The sequence below is a fragment of the Notamacropus eugenii genome, chromosome 1, assembly GCF_028372415.1.
Source record: "Notamacropus eugenii isolate mMacEug1 chromosome 1, mMacEug1.pri_v2, whole genome shotgun sequence".
NCBI classification, from domain to species: domain Eukaryota; kingdom Metazoa; phylum Chordata; class Mammalia; order Diprotodontia; family Macropodidae; genus Notamacropus; species Notamacropus eugenii.
The window spans coordinates 534,051,866-534,068,356 of NC_092872.1; the positions used below are offsets into that span (position 1 = coordinate 534,051,866).

The window sequence follows — 16,491 nt, forward strand, 5'->3', positions numbered from 1 at the left end:
AGGACCTAGAGGGGAACCTGCAGGAAATCAGAGGAAGAGGGGACCTTGGAACTCAGTGGGCTAGTACTGAATTCCTATCCCCTTTCATTGGAAGGTTGGAATGACACTAGTTTTCTTGCTATTATTATACCCACAAGACATCCCAACTCCTGTCTTTCTAGCCATGCATGGGTTATCCCTAATGCCTGGAATAGTCTTCCTTACTTCCACTTTTTAGAAATTTCTTATTGTTGCTGTCCAGTTGTGTCCAACATTGGAGATTTTCTTGGCAAAGATGCTGGAATGGTTGACCATTTTCTTCTCCAGGAACTGAGGCAAACAGAATTGTGAGTTGCCCGGGGTCACACAACTAGTAAGTTTCTGAGGCTGGATTTCAACTCAAGTCTTCCTGACTCCAAGTCTGGCATTCTATCCAGAATATTATGTAGCTGCCCATAATGTTCATAATAGCTATTATTTATATAGCGTTATAAGGTTTCCAAAGCTCTTTACATATGGTAACTTGTCAAGTTCACCAGGACTTATTAAATGCCACAGGCATCAAAGCTCAGTTCAAGAACCATCTCCTCGAACACAAAGTCTATTCTAACTCCCTAACTCCAGATGCTAGGAACTCTCCACCAAAAAATATGTTGTATTCATTTTTTAATATATTTCATATATAACAAATGGGAAGCTAGGTGGTATACTGGATAGAACGCCAGGCCTGCAGTTAGGAGGACTCACCTTCCTAAGTTCAAATCTGGCCTCAGACATTTACTAGCTGGGTAACTCTCGCGGACCCCAGTGTCGGGGCTCACAAAGCCCCCGAGGGTCGGGGGGCACACAGCCCCCGACAAGTGGCTGTCATAAAGACTAGAAGAAACCATACAAAGCTCTTTGGACTATAGAAACATTCCAGGAAATGAACCAACTATGGGAGAAAGGAATCCAGATAGGGGATGGAGAATTGTTAAATCAAGACATAGAGATTAGAGAGCACTTATATGGAAATGGAAGTGGGTGGCATTTCCTCAAATAAGAAAGGAATCAGGATTGGACTTGTGATTTCGGTGCTGTAGGGAATTCCAAGATAAGGAAACTCTGTCCACTAGTACGAGTTGGCACCTTTGTAGTCTTAGAAAGTTGTCTAGTGGTATCTAACTCAAACAGAAATTGATCCCTGACAGCTGCATGTTGGCATCAAAAATCACAAATTAACATTGTTTACATTGTATTAGAGTTTTATGTATTTTGTTAAACATTTCCTAATTACATTTTCTGGCTAAATAGGAGTCTTGCCAGCCTTGCATCCACAAGTTGGACACTCCTGGGCTAGAGCACTGAGAGGGTAAGTGCTTGCCCAAGTTGCTGCCCTAACCAAATGTGCAGAGCAGGGATTTGAACTTAGGTCTTCTTGACTCCAATGCCAGCTCTCTATTTACTACACTCTGCTCCTTAGAACCAAAACTCTACCATGTGACTACATAGGACCATAGGAGGATAGAGCTAGATGTGGAAGAAACTTTCATGGCCCATTTCATCCATCTCTCCTTAACGTTACAGATAAAACTAAAGACCAAAGAGGTAGAGCTGTCACAGTGGATGATAGAGTCAGGGTCTGAAAGAATTTTGGCTGACTTGAGGGCTTGGCTGCATCTAAGGTGAAGTCCAGAGGGAGTTTCTAAATATAAAATCTTTCCCAGGAGTTCCAAAGATAAACTGCTCCAAGGACAACATGGAGGAGGCATAGTTAGACACATCAGTTATTCCATGGGAGAAAAAGATCTGGAGGTCTTAATGGATGACAAATTCATTATTAGATAGTAGTGTGATATGGCAGTCAAAATAGTCAAAGAAATCTTGGGCATTAAGAAAAGCATAGTTTCTAGGAATAGTGAAGTGATAGGCCCGTAGTGCTGTGCAGCCATTAGACTATGTCTGGAGGACCGTGTTCATTTCTGGGTACCATGATTTCAGAAGCACATTGACAAGCTAAACAATGTCTGGAGGAGTGTAATGGTAATTTAAATGGGAAGATCTTTCCCATTCATTAAATAGGCCCATGTGACCTGCTTAAAATACATGGAAACCTAAGTCATATGTGGTAGGAGGAGCTTACTGAATGGGTAGAGCAGGAAGGGTGGAATAGGAAGAGGTGAAGCTGGAGAAGAGCTGAGAGGAAGTTGGTCAGACTAGTCAAAGCTGGGAAGGATACAGACGAGCAGGCCATTTGGTGAGAGAAGGGCATTTTGCCAAGGGGACCCTGTTTGTGGAAAGGCCTGATAATGTGTATGGACTTCTTGGTCACTATGATGGATTTCTGGGTTACTATGAAAGGTTTCGCTTTCTGGTGTCTTAATAAATGTTTTTCTTCTGCCTTGTCTATGGAGAATCTGTTATACTTTGTGATTCAGAACCACACCAACCTATTCATAGCTGCCATTGGTGCTGTGAATATTGCCTTGGTGATACAAGGAGGATCTCCAGAATGGTGAAGGACTGTTTATTGTGGAGAAGGTAAGATTCTGTCTTCAGGGTTGTCTTCAAGTATGTGAAGAGAGCCTTCATAAAAGAGGGACCAGTCTTGTTTATTCTGGCTCCAGACATCAGAAGCAGAGCCAGTGTGGGTGGAAATTACAAAGAAGCCAATTTAGGTTAATTATAAAGAAAACCTTCCTGGCCATTATTGCTGCCCAAATGTAGAATGGGATGCCTTGTGGGAGGGGATGAGTCCCCATATTGGAGGTCATCAAGCAGGGACTGGATGACCACTTGTTGGGTATATGATCACAAGGGTTCCTTTCCTGTTGATGTCTGACTAGATGGCTACTGATGTCCTTTCCAACTCTCCAATTTTGTAAGTCTGTGATGCTGCGGAAAGGTATGAGTGGCAGAGGTGGGACAAGTATGATGCCATCTTTTGGAACAAGAACACTGAACGTGTTTTTCAATAAATCAATGTGTTCTTGGAATTAATTTGCAGAAGTGATTTGGGGTTGGTTTGGAAGGAAGGAAAGAAGGAAGAAAGAGAGAAAGAAAGAAAGAAAGAGAGAAAGAAAGAAAGTTCCAGATGTGATAGATTATGAAGTAGACTGTGCATCTTGCTTCTCTAGACATGATATTATCTTGGATTTAGAGCCAGGAAAGAACCCCAGAAACCATCTCTCTGAAGAAATTGATGTTCAGGAAGGTGAAATCATTTACATGAGGTCACAGAGGTAGTCACAGAGTTAATGTTTGAATCCAGGTCCTCTGATTCCAGAGTCAGAGCTCTTTTCCCTGAAGCATGTGTCTCTAAATATAAGAGTCAGACCTCAATCAGACTACAGGGTCAGCTCCAGACATCTCACCTTCCTGCTGTAGGGAATATCAATGGAAAGCAATATCTCCTCAGGACTTAGGAGTGTCTTTCTGTAGCCAGGAAAAAACATATGATCCATCCGAACAGTCCTCTTGGTCCCTGTGTGGAGAGAAGAAGGAAGAGACTCAGGAGGAGTAAGTTCAGAGGGCTATGTCAGAGCTCATCACAAGCCCAGCCTAGAAACACCTGGGCCCTGGATCTCTTTTTCAACAGTTCAGAATCATCATGAAACCTTGAATTCAAAGGATAGCTGGCATAGAAAAGGGAGTAAAGCTCAGAAAGAATTTACTTCTGTATCCTCTACAACAAAATGTCTTATTAACTTGGTTTTAAAAAATCACTGATAAGATTGTGGAGTTCGGGACAGAAGAGGCCTTAGAGACTATGCAGTCCAAACCCATTTTACAGGTGAGGACCACAGAGGTTAAGATCTAGCATTCTTTCTGCTATAAAATACCACTTTTTAAAAAAATTCCTTCCACTCATTCATTCAATTTATTTTTAATTTTATTTATTTATTATGCCTTTTTCAGAATGAGTGCAGCTACCCTGACCATCATTCCAATATTTTCTCTTACCATAGTAATCCCTTTGATCTCAAACATTAACCAGGCTAGATACCAGGGTGTCTGAACTTCTCCCCGCTCCCATTCCCAACTGGTCCCAGGTTCTGTTTTCCTAGAACATAGACTTCCTATTGAGGGCACCCCCTCCATATCCAATTCTTTGTCCTCAGAAAAGAGTTTCTATAAATATTGTTATACATATTAATCCTTGTCCTTTTTGGGTTTTTTTCTTTTTTTGCGATACAGACCTAGTAGTGATATTGCTAAGTCAAAGGGTACCCATGGTTATACAGCCCTTCGAGCACAGTTCTAAATTACTCTACAAGATGGATGAATCAGTACACAATTCCACCAACAATGCATTAATGTCTCATTTTTCCTCCATTCCCTCTACCATTTGTCATTTTAATTTTCTGTTATATTAGCCAGTCCAATAGGTATGAGGTACTAGTACCTCAGAATTGTTTTAATTTTTATTTCTCCAATCAATAGTGAATTCAAACATTTTTTAAATATGGCTATAGATAGCTTTGATTATTTCATCTGAAAACTGTTCATATCTTTGGATCATTTATCAGTTGGGGAATGGATGACCAAATTGTGGTGTGTGATTATGATGGAATACCATTGTGTTGTAAGAAATGATGAGTAAGATTCTCTCAGAAAAACCTGAGTAGACTTACATGAGCTGATGAAAAGTGAAATGTATTGTATACAAAGTAACAGCAGTATTGTTAAGATGGCCACCTGTGAATGACTTAGCTATTTTCATCAGTTCAATGACCTGAAACAACTCTGAACGACTTAGACTGAAAAATGTTATCCATCCCCAGAGAAAGAACTGATGATGTCTGAATAAAGATTGAAGCACATATTTTTTTATTTTCTTATTTCTCTTGAGATTTGTTTCTTTTTTGGTCTGTATTTTCTTTCACAACATGACTATTATGAAAATGTTTTCCATGACTACATATGAATAACTTATATTGACTGCTCTCAACTCAAAGTTTTAAAAATGAATGTTAAAAATTGTTTTTATACTTTGACATTTACTAGGGAAAAATAAAATACTAAATAATGTTTTTTAAAAAATAGTTTTTTAAGTGCCTTCTTTCTTATAATAATAGTAATGACAGCTTATATCTGAATTGTGCTTTAAGATTTGCATGGTCCACATATCTTTGAACCGTGGAATAATCCTGTGAGATAATACTTCTTATTATTTAGTCATTTTAAGTCATGTCTGACTCTGAGACTCCATTTGGAGTTTTCCTGGCAAAAGTGCTAGAGTGGCCATTTTCTTCTCCAGTTAGTTTTACAGATGAGGAAACTGAGGCAAATGGGGTTAAGTGACTTGCCCAGGGTCACATAGCTGGTAAGTGTCTAAGGCCAAATTTGAACTCAGGAAGATGTCTTCCTTATTCCAGGCCTGGCACTCTAATCCACTACTGTGGAAATAGGTACTACAGATGTAAATAATTAACCAATAAAGAAACTGAGGTCAAGAGAAGTGACATGATTGCCCATGTCAGACAGCTAATGATTGTCAGAGGAAGGATTTGAAACTGGGTCTTTCTGACTCGGGTCCATCCCTCTCTCCACTTTGTGGAAACTCACCTTTGGATACCAGAGTCGCTTTGGTTCCACTGGCCATGAAGACAGGGTTAAGGTCAGAAATTGGGCTGGCATTGATGATGTTTCCTCCAATGGACTGTAAACAGAGACATGTGATTAAACTTAGCCCACTACCAGGAAACTTTGCTTACTAATTCTTAATCTTTGAAAACAGAGCTGGTAGAGATGGGGAGTTCTCATGACTCACCCCACCTTTGTCTATTACAAATGTACCTTCCCCATTTCTTTGACTGTCTTCCATTAAGTATCACCCTAACTTTGAAAATGGGCAAGGTAGATAGGACAATCAGATTTATGTGAATCACCAGTGGTTGGCTACTCTGAATGGATGAATTTGAGAGCTGGACCAATGGTCTTCTGGTCCAACTCGTACCCCTAAAAGAATCCCCACTACAATATACTTGACAAATGTTTGACAAATGTTCTGCCTGAAGAACTCCAGTGCGGAAGAAGGAGAGGACTCTAAAATAGGCCTTTTCACCTATGGATAGTTCTAATTTTTCAGGAAATTTTTCTTGATATCAAGCCTAAACTTATCTCTATGTGACCTCCATCCATTGCTCCTAATTCTGTCCTCTATGGCCTAATAAAACAAACCTTCTCTCTTTTCCAATTAATAACTCTGAGCACAACTACTGTTTGCTCTGTGAATCTTCTCTTTTCCAATCTATACATCCCCAGTTCCTTCAGCCATCTTCATACAGCATGAGCTCAAGGCCTTTTACCATGTTAACGGCCCTCCTCTGGACACTCTCCAGCCTATCAATGATTTTCCAAAGACATGACATCCAGAATTGGACTCAAAATTCCAGATGTGGTCTGACCATAGGAGAGTTTATGGTAAATGCCACTTCCTTATTCCTGGAAGTGATGCCTTTCTTGATACAGTCTAAGATGTTGTTAGCTTTTTAAAAAAAAAATCTTCAAAATTCAACAGTTGGACTAATGGTTCCTAGCTCTTTTTCTAACTGCTCTCCAGTTATGCCTTCCCAATCCCATAATTGTCAAGTTGGTTTTTTAAATCTAAGTATAAGACTTAACATTTATCTCTGTTATATTTAATCTTACTAGATTCATCCTAGTGTTCCATACCATCAGGATTCTTTATAGGTCTGTTTGTGGGAATCTTAGCTTTCTTGTTCATCCTTTCTACATCCATGTCAAGGAAGGAGTGGGAAAAATTATTTGTCTTTTTCAAGACCATAAGATCATATGTTTAGAGCTAGAAAGGACCTTGTAGGCCAACTAATTCAACTCCATCATTTTATAGATGGGGAAACTGAGACCCAGAGAAGATAAATAACTCTGTCAAAATTACACAAGTAGCAAGAGGCAGAGCTGGAATTTGAACACATATCCTCTGGCTCCAAGATCCAATATTTTTTTTTAGCCTCAAGAAAACCTAGGCCCAATGAGAGGGAGATGCACTTGGCTGGAAGGTACAAAACAAATCAGCTGCAGAGACTAAAATAGTTCTTCTAGCATCTCACAGAGTAACCTATCCTCCCTGACCAGACATTTCTGTTTTACCTGATTGAATCTTTGACACAGGGACTCACCGCCATAGATTTGACCTGCTTTCCAGCAAACCAGCGCAGCTGCTCCAAGATCCCTTTAAACACTTCAGTCTGGTATGCTGGGAGCTCAGTTACGGCAGCCACTAAGGCTTTCTCCACATCACTCAGAGGGCAGGCTGCCCCGAAGGAGATGCCTAGGAAGGAAGTTACTGTCATCTTTCCTATCAACTAACACTCACACACATACACATTCATTCATCTGCATTAGACAATGGTCAAGCCCTGTGAATTCTCCCTCTGCAATGTGCCCCATTCTATTCAGTCATTCACTCAGAATATTAGGTACCTACCATGTACAATGCCCCTCCTTTCCATTCCCATTCTATAAATCTGGTTCTGGCTGTCAGTCAACAGCCTTCTAACTGGTCTGTCCACCTCTAACTTCTCCTCTTTCCAAACTACTGATAGAAAGTACAGCACTGATCCTGTCATATCCTTGCTCAAATCTCAAACAATTCAATAAACTGTTCACAACCAGCTGTTGAATTCCTTGTACTAGCTTTCAAGGTCCACCATGGTTTTTCTTGAGCCTCCTCTTCCGATGTTATCTTCTACTACTTTCCTGTAGCCTAACTGGATTACTTTTTAAATGCATGAATGCTACCCTTTCCCACCTCTTTACCTCTGCTTTTGTTCTTTCTTCCCCTACAATACCCTCCCCCTTCTTTGTCAAAATCTTGCCTATCCTTTAATGGCCAGCTGAAATGCTACTTCTTCACAAAATATTTTCTCTTTCCCTCAGTCAAATGCTCTTTCTACCTTCTAGGTTTAAAAATTTAAATCCATGAACAATACCTGTTCAGGAACTCCTGAACAACATGCATAGCCAACAAGGGCTTTGTTTGAAGACCTGGGAGAGAGGACTCATTATCTCTCAAAAAAGTTCCTTCCATTTTTGAACAGTATTAGTAGTTAGGAAATTGATTCTTCAATCTCTGTATCTCTACTCACACAGCCACCACCTTAGTGAGGCCCTCAACAATTCTTACTTAGACTATTGTGATAGCCCCCTACCAGATCTCCCTGCCTCAAATCTCTTTCCACTCTAATCCAACCTATGCTCAGCTGCCAAAGGGATTTTGGCACAAAGCACAATTCTGACTATGTCAGCCATCCCTGTCCCCCCGCTCAATAAATTCCGGTAGTTCTTTCTCCCTCACCTTTAGAATCAAATACAAAATCCTGTTGAGCATTTAAAGACCTGTACAAGGCGATCTCTTCTTACCTATCCAGTCTTCTTACACTGTATTGTTCCATACATTCTATGGTCCAGTGATACCAGTCTACTCACTTTTCCTTATATATAAAACACTCCACATCTTGACTCTTTATATTTTTAGTGGTGATTCATCATAGCTCCCTCCTCACCTCTGACCACCTCCTAGCTGCCCTGGCTTCCTTCAAGGCCCAAATAAAGTCATACTTTTTGCATCAAACCTTTCCCACTCTCCCCTTTTGCTGCCTCCTTACTTCTAAGATTGCCTTCCATTCACATTTTTCAGGTCTTTCACATGTTGTCTCCCCCATTCAAATGTGAGCTACTTAAGGTCAGCAGCCCTGTTTTGCTTTGGATCTCCAGTGCTTAGCATAGCATTTGGCCCATAATAAGTACTTCATGTATGTGTGATGCCTTAACTCCTCCATACTCAGTAAGGATCTCCCACTTACCCTCTAGGCCACGCTCCACAAAATTCAGCTCAGGGATCCAAGATGGACAGACTATTAGAGGGAATAGCTTGTTCTTAAATTTCATCTCAATACCTTTAAGAAAAGGTTAGAGTTTTATAAATCCAGTCATCATTGTCCTCATAATCACCATTATCACTACTAGAAAAGTCAGGATAAACAACCACAACTGCCCTACCATTTTACTGACAACTTCTTGGGCTAACTATATTAAAACACTCTTTCCTGGCTACCATTCTTTGATAGATTTGGGAACCTTCTTTTAGAACATAAGCTCCTTGAGGACAGATACTGTTTCACTTTTGTATTTGCTTTCCCAATGCCTAGGAAAGTGCTTGGCACATAGTAGGTACTTAACAAATGCTTCCCTAAGCATTGACATAATCTGACAGCAAGAACCCAGACTGACTCTTCACAACAGACACTTACTGAGCATCTATCATAATGAGAGGATAGATCTTGGACCTGGGCTTTTCATTATTCTAGGGAACTTCCAGGTGAGGAAATACTCTCTATCAATACAGCTGCCATTTATAATATTAGAACACTGATAAGAGCACTAAGAGGTGGAGACTTGCCAGTATGTTTCAGAGGTAAGACTTCATGCCAGGCTCTGGTGGTACCAACTCTCCACACATCACAAAATGCTGCCTCTCAATCATAATTCTCTACAATTCAATAGCACCTACTATTTGCCAAACTCTGAACAAAGGACTATGGATACAATTATAAAAATTGTGCTCTTCCCACCCTCAGGGAGTTTATGATCTATTTGGGCAGGTAGGACATAACTCCTCTTGGCAAGCTTGAATTCATTAAATTTAAAACAATTTCCATTGGAAGGCTGGGAGGCATTGAAAGAAGAGGTCACAAACAGGGATCCTTTCCAGCATCTGAACATCAGGATAATTACCACTGAGCAATCAGGAGTAGCTCTACCAAACCTGAAATGCAGTTATTGCCTCGGCAGCAAATCTCTCTAGTCACTCTCCAACGTGCCATTTTATCAATAGGTGATGTTTTCCTTTCCAAGGAGCATCAGGTATAATTTCCCCCCCCAAACTGTCACTACCTGAAGTCATTTGTCACATTTCCCCAAGTCATTTTTAAAAACTGAAAGAGTCTGTGAGAATACTGGCCATGCATGATGTATCTTCATGCCTTGTGTGAGCATCTGAACAGAGCCTGAGATTCCAGGAACCTGAAGGATCCTGGGATATGAATGAGAAGGATCCTTAAAGTTCATCTAGTCAAAATTTTTCACTTTATAGATAAGGAAAGTGGTACTCTACAGGCACTATCTCACTCAAATAGGCTCTAAGTATTCGGGTAGGTGGGGAAGTTTAACCCAGGTTCTCTGACCCCAAATCTAAGCTCTGCCTCTCACATTCTTGTGCACCCTATTTCTAGGGTTGCAAAGTTCTGGGCAGCAGCACTAATGGAGGCAAGCTGGAGTCTCATTTGGGCACCTCCTTCCTTTCCTATCAGAGCACCTCTCCACACATGGGATGCTAGAGAGCACCGAACCCTCTCAAGCTATGGTTCTCCTTGACATAGTCAGGAAACAGTCTGGTAGATTTGCAGGTTACCAGAGATTCCTCTGAGGCATCCAACATGTGGAGCATTGTGGAAAGACCAAAGGGAACAAACACCAGCTTTGAACTTTGCCAAAAGCAGTACAACATGCACACCATCTCTGTGGCTGCCCATGAGAGGCATCCCGTTTTACCAATCTCAGTGTTCCCCACCACGAGCTTGGCATCTGGGTGCTGGGCCTTCAGTTCCAACAGTTCCTTCAGGGTTGCAGTCTGGATCCATTTCACACGCTCCCCTTGGAAACATAGCTGCTTCTGGAGCTCATCTTTCAGCCTCTAGGAACATAGGTTTCAATTGTTTCTCCCTGGATTGGGGAAAACATACTGCCCCATCACCTCTTCCCTATTCCTGTTTTCCTGACAGAAGTCATTCTTGAGTGCCCTGGGAGAGCTAGCTGATTGTTCTATGCTCTCTTAGGAACAGGGACTAGACCCACAGTTTCCCAATGTGGAAAACCCTCCGGGTAAGGAAACCTCCACCAAGGCAGGTAACAATGTACTTTCTGTGCAGCTGTTTTAGAGAGTGGTCTGCCCAGAATACCAAGAGCTAACTAACTTAGCCTTGGGTCACACAGCCACTATGTGTCAGCTCTACTTCTCTTCCATTTATGAAACTACGGTTCAATTTTCTAAGGTCCCTTCCAGCTTCTACGTCATTCCATAAGTCTGTGTTCTAAGCTGGTGTCTTACAGCTATGATATTGTGTTTCTATACTCTAACGTCCCTTCTAGCTCTGGCATTCTGTTGTTCTGCATTTATAAACTCCTTTCCAGTTCTGAAATCTATAGCGCTACATTCTAACACCTCTTAGATCTCACTTTTGATGGGTCATTCTATGTTCTAAGGTTCCTTCTAGCTATGACGGTACCTCTGTGGTCCCTTTCAATTCTAACATTCTGTAGGTCGATGGTTGTAAGGTTCTTTCCAACTCTGATGTTATATTGTTCTATATTTTAAGGCCCATCTTAGCTCTGGCATTCTATGTTTCTATGTTCTGAGGTCCCTTTTAGCTCTGGTATTTTATACTCTATGTTCTAAGCTCTCTTCAAACTCTGGCATTCTGTGACTCTATGAATTCACGTGAGATAAACAATCTTTGGATAAATGATTTTGATTTGAAATAGTATACCAAAATAGAGAGACTCCAAAGATGCTGTGGATATAAAGGGAAACACACTGTTTTACGTGAGGAGACAATAAGTTATAGACTAAAAGGCCACCCTCAAATCGCACTGTAGGCAAACTTTTCTCTGTTGTATAATTATATTCCTGAAAAGCTAGGAGTGAATCAAATGTTGAAAGTCAAAGGACTTTTGTTGGGCTGGGTGAATTCCATTTCAAAAGAAGGCAACTTTAAAAAAAATGAAGAAACAAATCCGGGATTCAGACCCAGAGCTTCCCAGCTTCAGACGTACTACATCCCACTGTTCTTATCTACTAAAAGCTAACATTTATGAAGTGCTTTGCATACATTACCCCAGAACAGCCCCAAGTTCAGTGCAATAGGTATGGTTATTGCACACTTAATAAATAGCAAGAATGGTATGCAAACCCAAGACTACTGGGTCTCATCCACTTACCTCATAGCTGGCTGTGGTAGAGACCACAGAAAAATCTGTATTTAGTTCCTTTTTCTGACAGTGACTTAATTCTGACCTTAATCAGTACCTGCTATTACAATAGTCACAGTGAAAGTGCTTTGGGGATAAAACTGAGAGAACAGATTTATGTGATATCATAAAACTGGGCTGAATAGTCAGGTAACTTTTGTCTTTTATGTGAGCCTCTCTTCCAAGGTGACTCTGTACAGTTGGAAGAAACAACTATATGGGTTCATGGAGTCACCTCACCCAAGCATCCAGGGGCTATGAAACCAAAGAAGTGTGTCTCATACAATCAAGCTAAAAAGATTCAGTTCCTTCTTTGGGACCTCACCTACCATTAACTCTGGTGGGAAGATAGGTTCCTGAGTGGGATCTAATGGCAGAAATTCCTCTGGATTGAACAAAGATGATGAGAGATTTAACTGCAACAAAACAAAACAAAAGAATCAATAAAGTGGAGAAAGAAGAAGAGGAAGAATGGAGAAGAAGGAGAGGTAAGGGGAGGACAGGAAAGAAGGAGAAGAAGGAAGAGGAGAAGGAGGAGAAGAAGAAGTGGGAGGAGGAGGAGGAGAAGAAGAAGAAGAAGGAAAAGGAAAAGGAGGAGATTGAAAAGAAAGAGGAAGAGGAGAAAGATAAGGGGGAGGAGGAGGGAAGAAAAGGAAGTAGAGGGGGAGAAGGAGGATGGGGAAAGAGAAGAAAAAGGAGAAGGAAAAGGAGGAAGAGAGGAATGTATGAAAGAAAGAAGGAAGACAAGAAGAATAAAGAAGGATAAGAGAAAGAGAAGAAATGAAACTTGCATTCTCTACCTCCCTTTAAAATATCTAATAATAAGAAAGCTCTTGCAGGATTCCCTTCACTCACTTACTGAAGTAGGAGCAGAGGAGTAAAGATGAGAAATGACTGCGGTAATCCCAGGATATACAGGGCAGTGGCCCAGGAGAAACACCAAGCATGTACCTCCCTGCCCAGCAGGCCGCCCCTTGTCAACACTCAGTTGCACAGGCTCTGACTAGGGGTAGGGCTGGAGCTGAGGGTGAGGGTCAAAGGCAGGACTTACCTTGCTATTTTCCTTTTGATTCATGCAGCAGTTTGGATTCTCTCCCTTTCCTCCACAACATCCCCCATCCTAAGAGAACAAGGAACATTGGCATTAACTCAGAAATTTCAGGGCTAAAGAAAATGAATTCCCTTTCAGAAAACTACAGGCCCCATTCCTTCTCGCTGGAGAAAATGAGTCTAAAGGACACCTCCCATCTCATCTACTTTTCCAAACAAAAGTTGGTATCTCTATGAGATTTTTCCGTGACTTGGTCTACTCTAAACACAAGACATCCCTAAATCAATGAGGATAAGTCACTTGTAACACACACAGTACATTGCTAAGTAGAGGTGAGACAAAGACCTCTTGCCAGGTAGATTAAAAGAGACTACAGGTTGATCCCCTTGACTTGAGTCTCTCCCCACTCCATCCTCCTCTTCAAGTGCTTGCCATAGTGATTTTCCTAAAAGAAAGAGTGGATCACACCACTCCCTTACTGAAGAAACTCTCCATGACTCTCTGTTACCTCTAGCCTAAAATAAAAGCTCATCTTTTCCTTTTCCTGACTCATTACACACCTCTCCCCGCCTCAGACATGGTATCTCATCTCCTCTCTCATGCCTATAACTCATTTTCTTCTCATCAACATGTCTTAGAACTCTGTTTCCTTCAAAGGTCTGTTCACCTTTTACGTGGAGCTTCTCCTAATCTCCTCAGCTTCTAGTACAGCCCCTCCCCTAACAAAATGCCTTTTTACATACATAGTTTGTATATGCTTGTGAATGTACATTTTGTCTCCCCCAAAAGAGTTCAACCTCCTTGAGGGAAGGGACGATTTCATTTCTGTCTTTGTATTCTCAGTGCCTAGCCTATAGCAGGTGCTTCTCAGGTGATTGATTGATATTCGAGTTTAACAACAACAATAATAGCTATCATATATGTAGCACTCATTAAATGTCAGACACTGCACCAAGTATCTTCCAGTCATTATCTCATTTGATCTTTACAACTGTCCTAGGAGGGAGGTGCTATTATTATTCCCTTTTTATGGTTGTGGAAATTGAGGCAAACAGAGATTTAAGAGACTTCTCCAGGGTCACACAGCTAGTAAATTTGCAGTTTTCTGAAGCTCACATTGAAAATTAACAATAGGCTTTCATGAGTGAGTACAACTTGGCTCCACCATGTCCCTGTCTCCTTCTTTAGTCTATCTGAGCCATCTCAATAAGTGCTCATACAAAGGCTCCTCACCCTACCTGCCCTCTCCACCTGACAACTGGACTGGCCCCAGGCACCACAATTCTTAGTTATGGCGTTGGATTCATCATAATCATCATGTCACAATCAATAATAATACTAACCGTAACCCTAAATGCACTCTAACCCTAACCCTACCCCCTCTTTCTATGAGATGGAAATTTTGCAAAACACTTTCCTCACAACAACTCTAAGACATAAAGAGCTTAAGTATTATTAATCTCAGTTTTACAGATGAGAAAACTGAGATTTACAGAAGCTGAATAACTTTCCCATGGTCAACAAGTCAGCTTGATTCAATTCCACAAGCATTCACAAGCACTGACCAAGTAACAGATACTGTGGTAAGCACTAGGGATAGAAAAACACAAATTAAATAATTCCTGCCTTCATGGACTTCCTTTCTACCTGGAAGGGTAAAGGGGGAAGGCACAATATGAAAACAGTTAAGTAAATAAAATGCATGTAGATATAAAAATAAATAAAAAGGAATTTGGAGGGAGGAAGAAGACACAACGGAGAGAATCAGGAAAAAGGCTTCTTGTCAAAGGGGGCCCTTGAGCTGAGTCTAGAAGGAAACTAAAGATTTCCAAGAAGCAGAAATGAATTAAGACCATTCCAGGCAGGACTGGGACAGCCACTTACTTGAACCAGACAGTCCTGTTGCTACTTTGAATTTATGTCAGTTCTTCCCTCCCCGTGCCAAGAGGTAAGGTAGCAACTGATTAATGGTACTTACCCTGGCAAATGTCCTAAAACCCTGAAGGATGGGTCTGTAGCCTGTACAACGGCACAGGTTCCCTGTGGGGTCAAAGCAAAAAAACAGAGATGTCCATCAGTGGTGATACCCAGCAGCACAAAGAATTGTTAAGAGAGTGGATCTGAGAGTTAAATGGGCATATCTGGAGTGTTGCAGGGCCACAGACTTAGAGCTAAAAGAGGGCTTAGAAGGCATCAAGTCCAACCTCTCATTTTACAGGTAAAGAAACTGAGACTAGAAGAGATTAAACTATTAAACTACGTACCAATGCTGATAAGGATCTGAGTCAGGATGTATCTATCTGTTGCACTGCCTAGCAGCTTAGGAGCCACCATTTGGTAAGTTCACTGGGACACACAGTCCCCACCCGCCAGCAGGATGGCTACTGTATTGGGCAGCTAGGTATCCCAGTGGATAGAGGGATGGGCCTAGAGATGGAAAGACCAGAGTTCAAATCCAGCCTCAGACAATTAGGAGCTAAGTGACCCTGAGCAAGTCACTCAAACCCTTATTTGCCTGTTTCTTTACCTGGAAAATGGGGATAATAATAGCACCAAACTACCAGGGTTATTGTGAGGCTCAAATTAGATAATAACTGTACAGCACCCAGCCCAGGGCCTGACACATAGTAAGCACCACTTAAATGTTAGCCGTTACTATCATGATGCAGGTCCCCATTTAGGAAGACAAACGAAAAGGATGTTGCTTCTGTCTATTAAGAAACAAAAGTCTCTTTCCTCACAACTTAATATTGATCTCGGACTTTACGACTGCCCTGAAGTAGCAAACCATCTTCACCCTCAACTTAACACAAACATGTAAACTTGTAGTGGAGGAAAAGAACAGGCGTTTGAACATGCATTCATTGGCTGCCATACTGTTTCTCAAACTGGCCTTTCATGGGTCTTTCACTGCTCCCTCCATCTCCCAACGTGTGAGCAAGGCCCACTTCAGCTCCTCACCAACTACGCTGGAGCCAGGAACAGACCAGGGCCAACTCAAAGAGGAGCCCCAACTGCCAGCATCTGCCCTGGGAGATGGCCTTCCTTTGACACCGTATGGACCTTGCAAACAATATCAATTTTTCCTCTAATGTCTATCCCTGTTAGAATGTAAGCTCTTGAGGTCAAGCACCATGCTTTCCCCTTTCTCTGTATCCCCAGAACTTAGCACAATGTCTGGCACACAGTAAGTGCTCAATAAGTTTTCTATTGACTGACTGGGGTGAATATAAGGATAAGATGTAATAAGAATAATAATAGCTAATATTTATGGAACAATTTAAGATTTGCAAAATGCTTTTCACATATAATCTCATTTTATCCTCACAACAGCCCTGGAAGATAGATACCATTATTATTCCTATTTATAGATAAGGTAAGCAGTATTTATAGGTAAGCAGAGGGTAAGTGATTTGCCCAGTCTCCCC

The 16,491-nt window shown here is 41.3% G+C and overlaps 1 protein-coding gene across 1 annotated transcript in view; it reads right to left on the reverse strand.

The window, feature by feature from the left end:
• The window catches only part of LOC140520264 (xanthine dehydrogenase/oxidase-like), a 65,565-nt gene that overhangs the window by 36,660 nt on the left and 12,414 nt on the right, over window positions 1-16,491 (reverse strand). The window contains exons 6-13 of the mRNA XM_072634114.1: window positions 15,042-15,103; window positions 13,064-13,132; window positions 12,342-12,428; window positions 10,537-10,678; window positions 8,790-8,882; window positions 7,104-7,255; window positions 5,527-5,620; window positions 3,333-3,442 (exon numbers count right to left, since the gene is read on the reverse strand). Coding sequence (XP_072490215.1) covers window positions 3,333-3,442; window positions 5,527-5,620; window positions 7,104-7,255; window positions 8,790-8,882; window positions 10,537-10,678; window positions 12,342-12,428; window positions 13,064-13,132; window positions 15,042-15,103 — 809 coding nt within the window. The remainder of the gene's footprint in view (window positions 1-3,332; window positions 3,443-5,526; window positions 5,621-7,103; window positions 7,256-8,789; window positions 8,883-10,536; window positions 10,679-12,341; window positions 12,429-13,063; window positions 13,133-15,041; window positions 15,104-16,491) is intronic.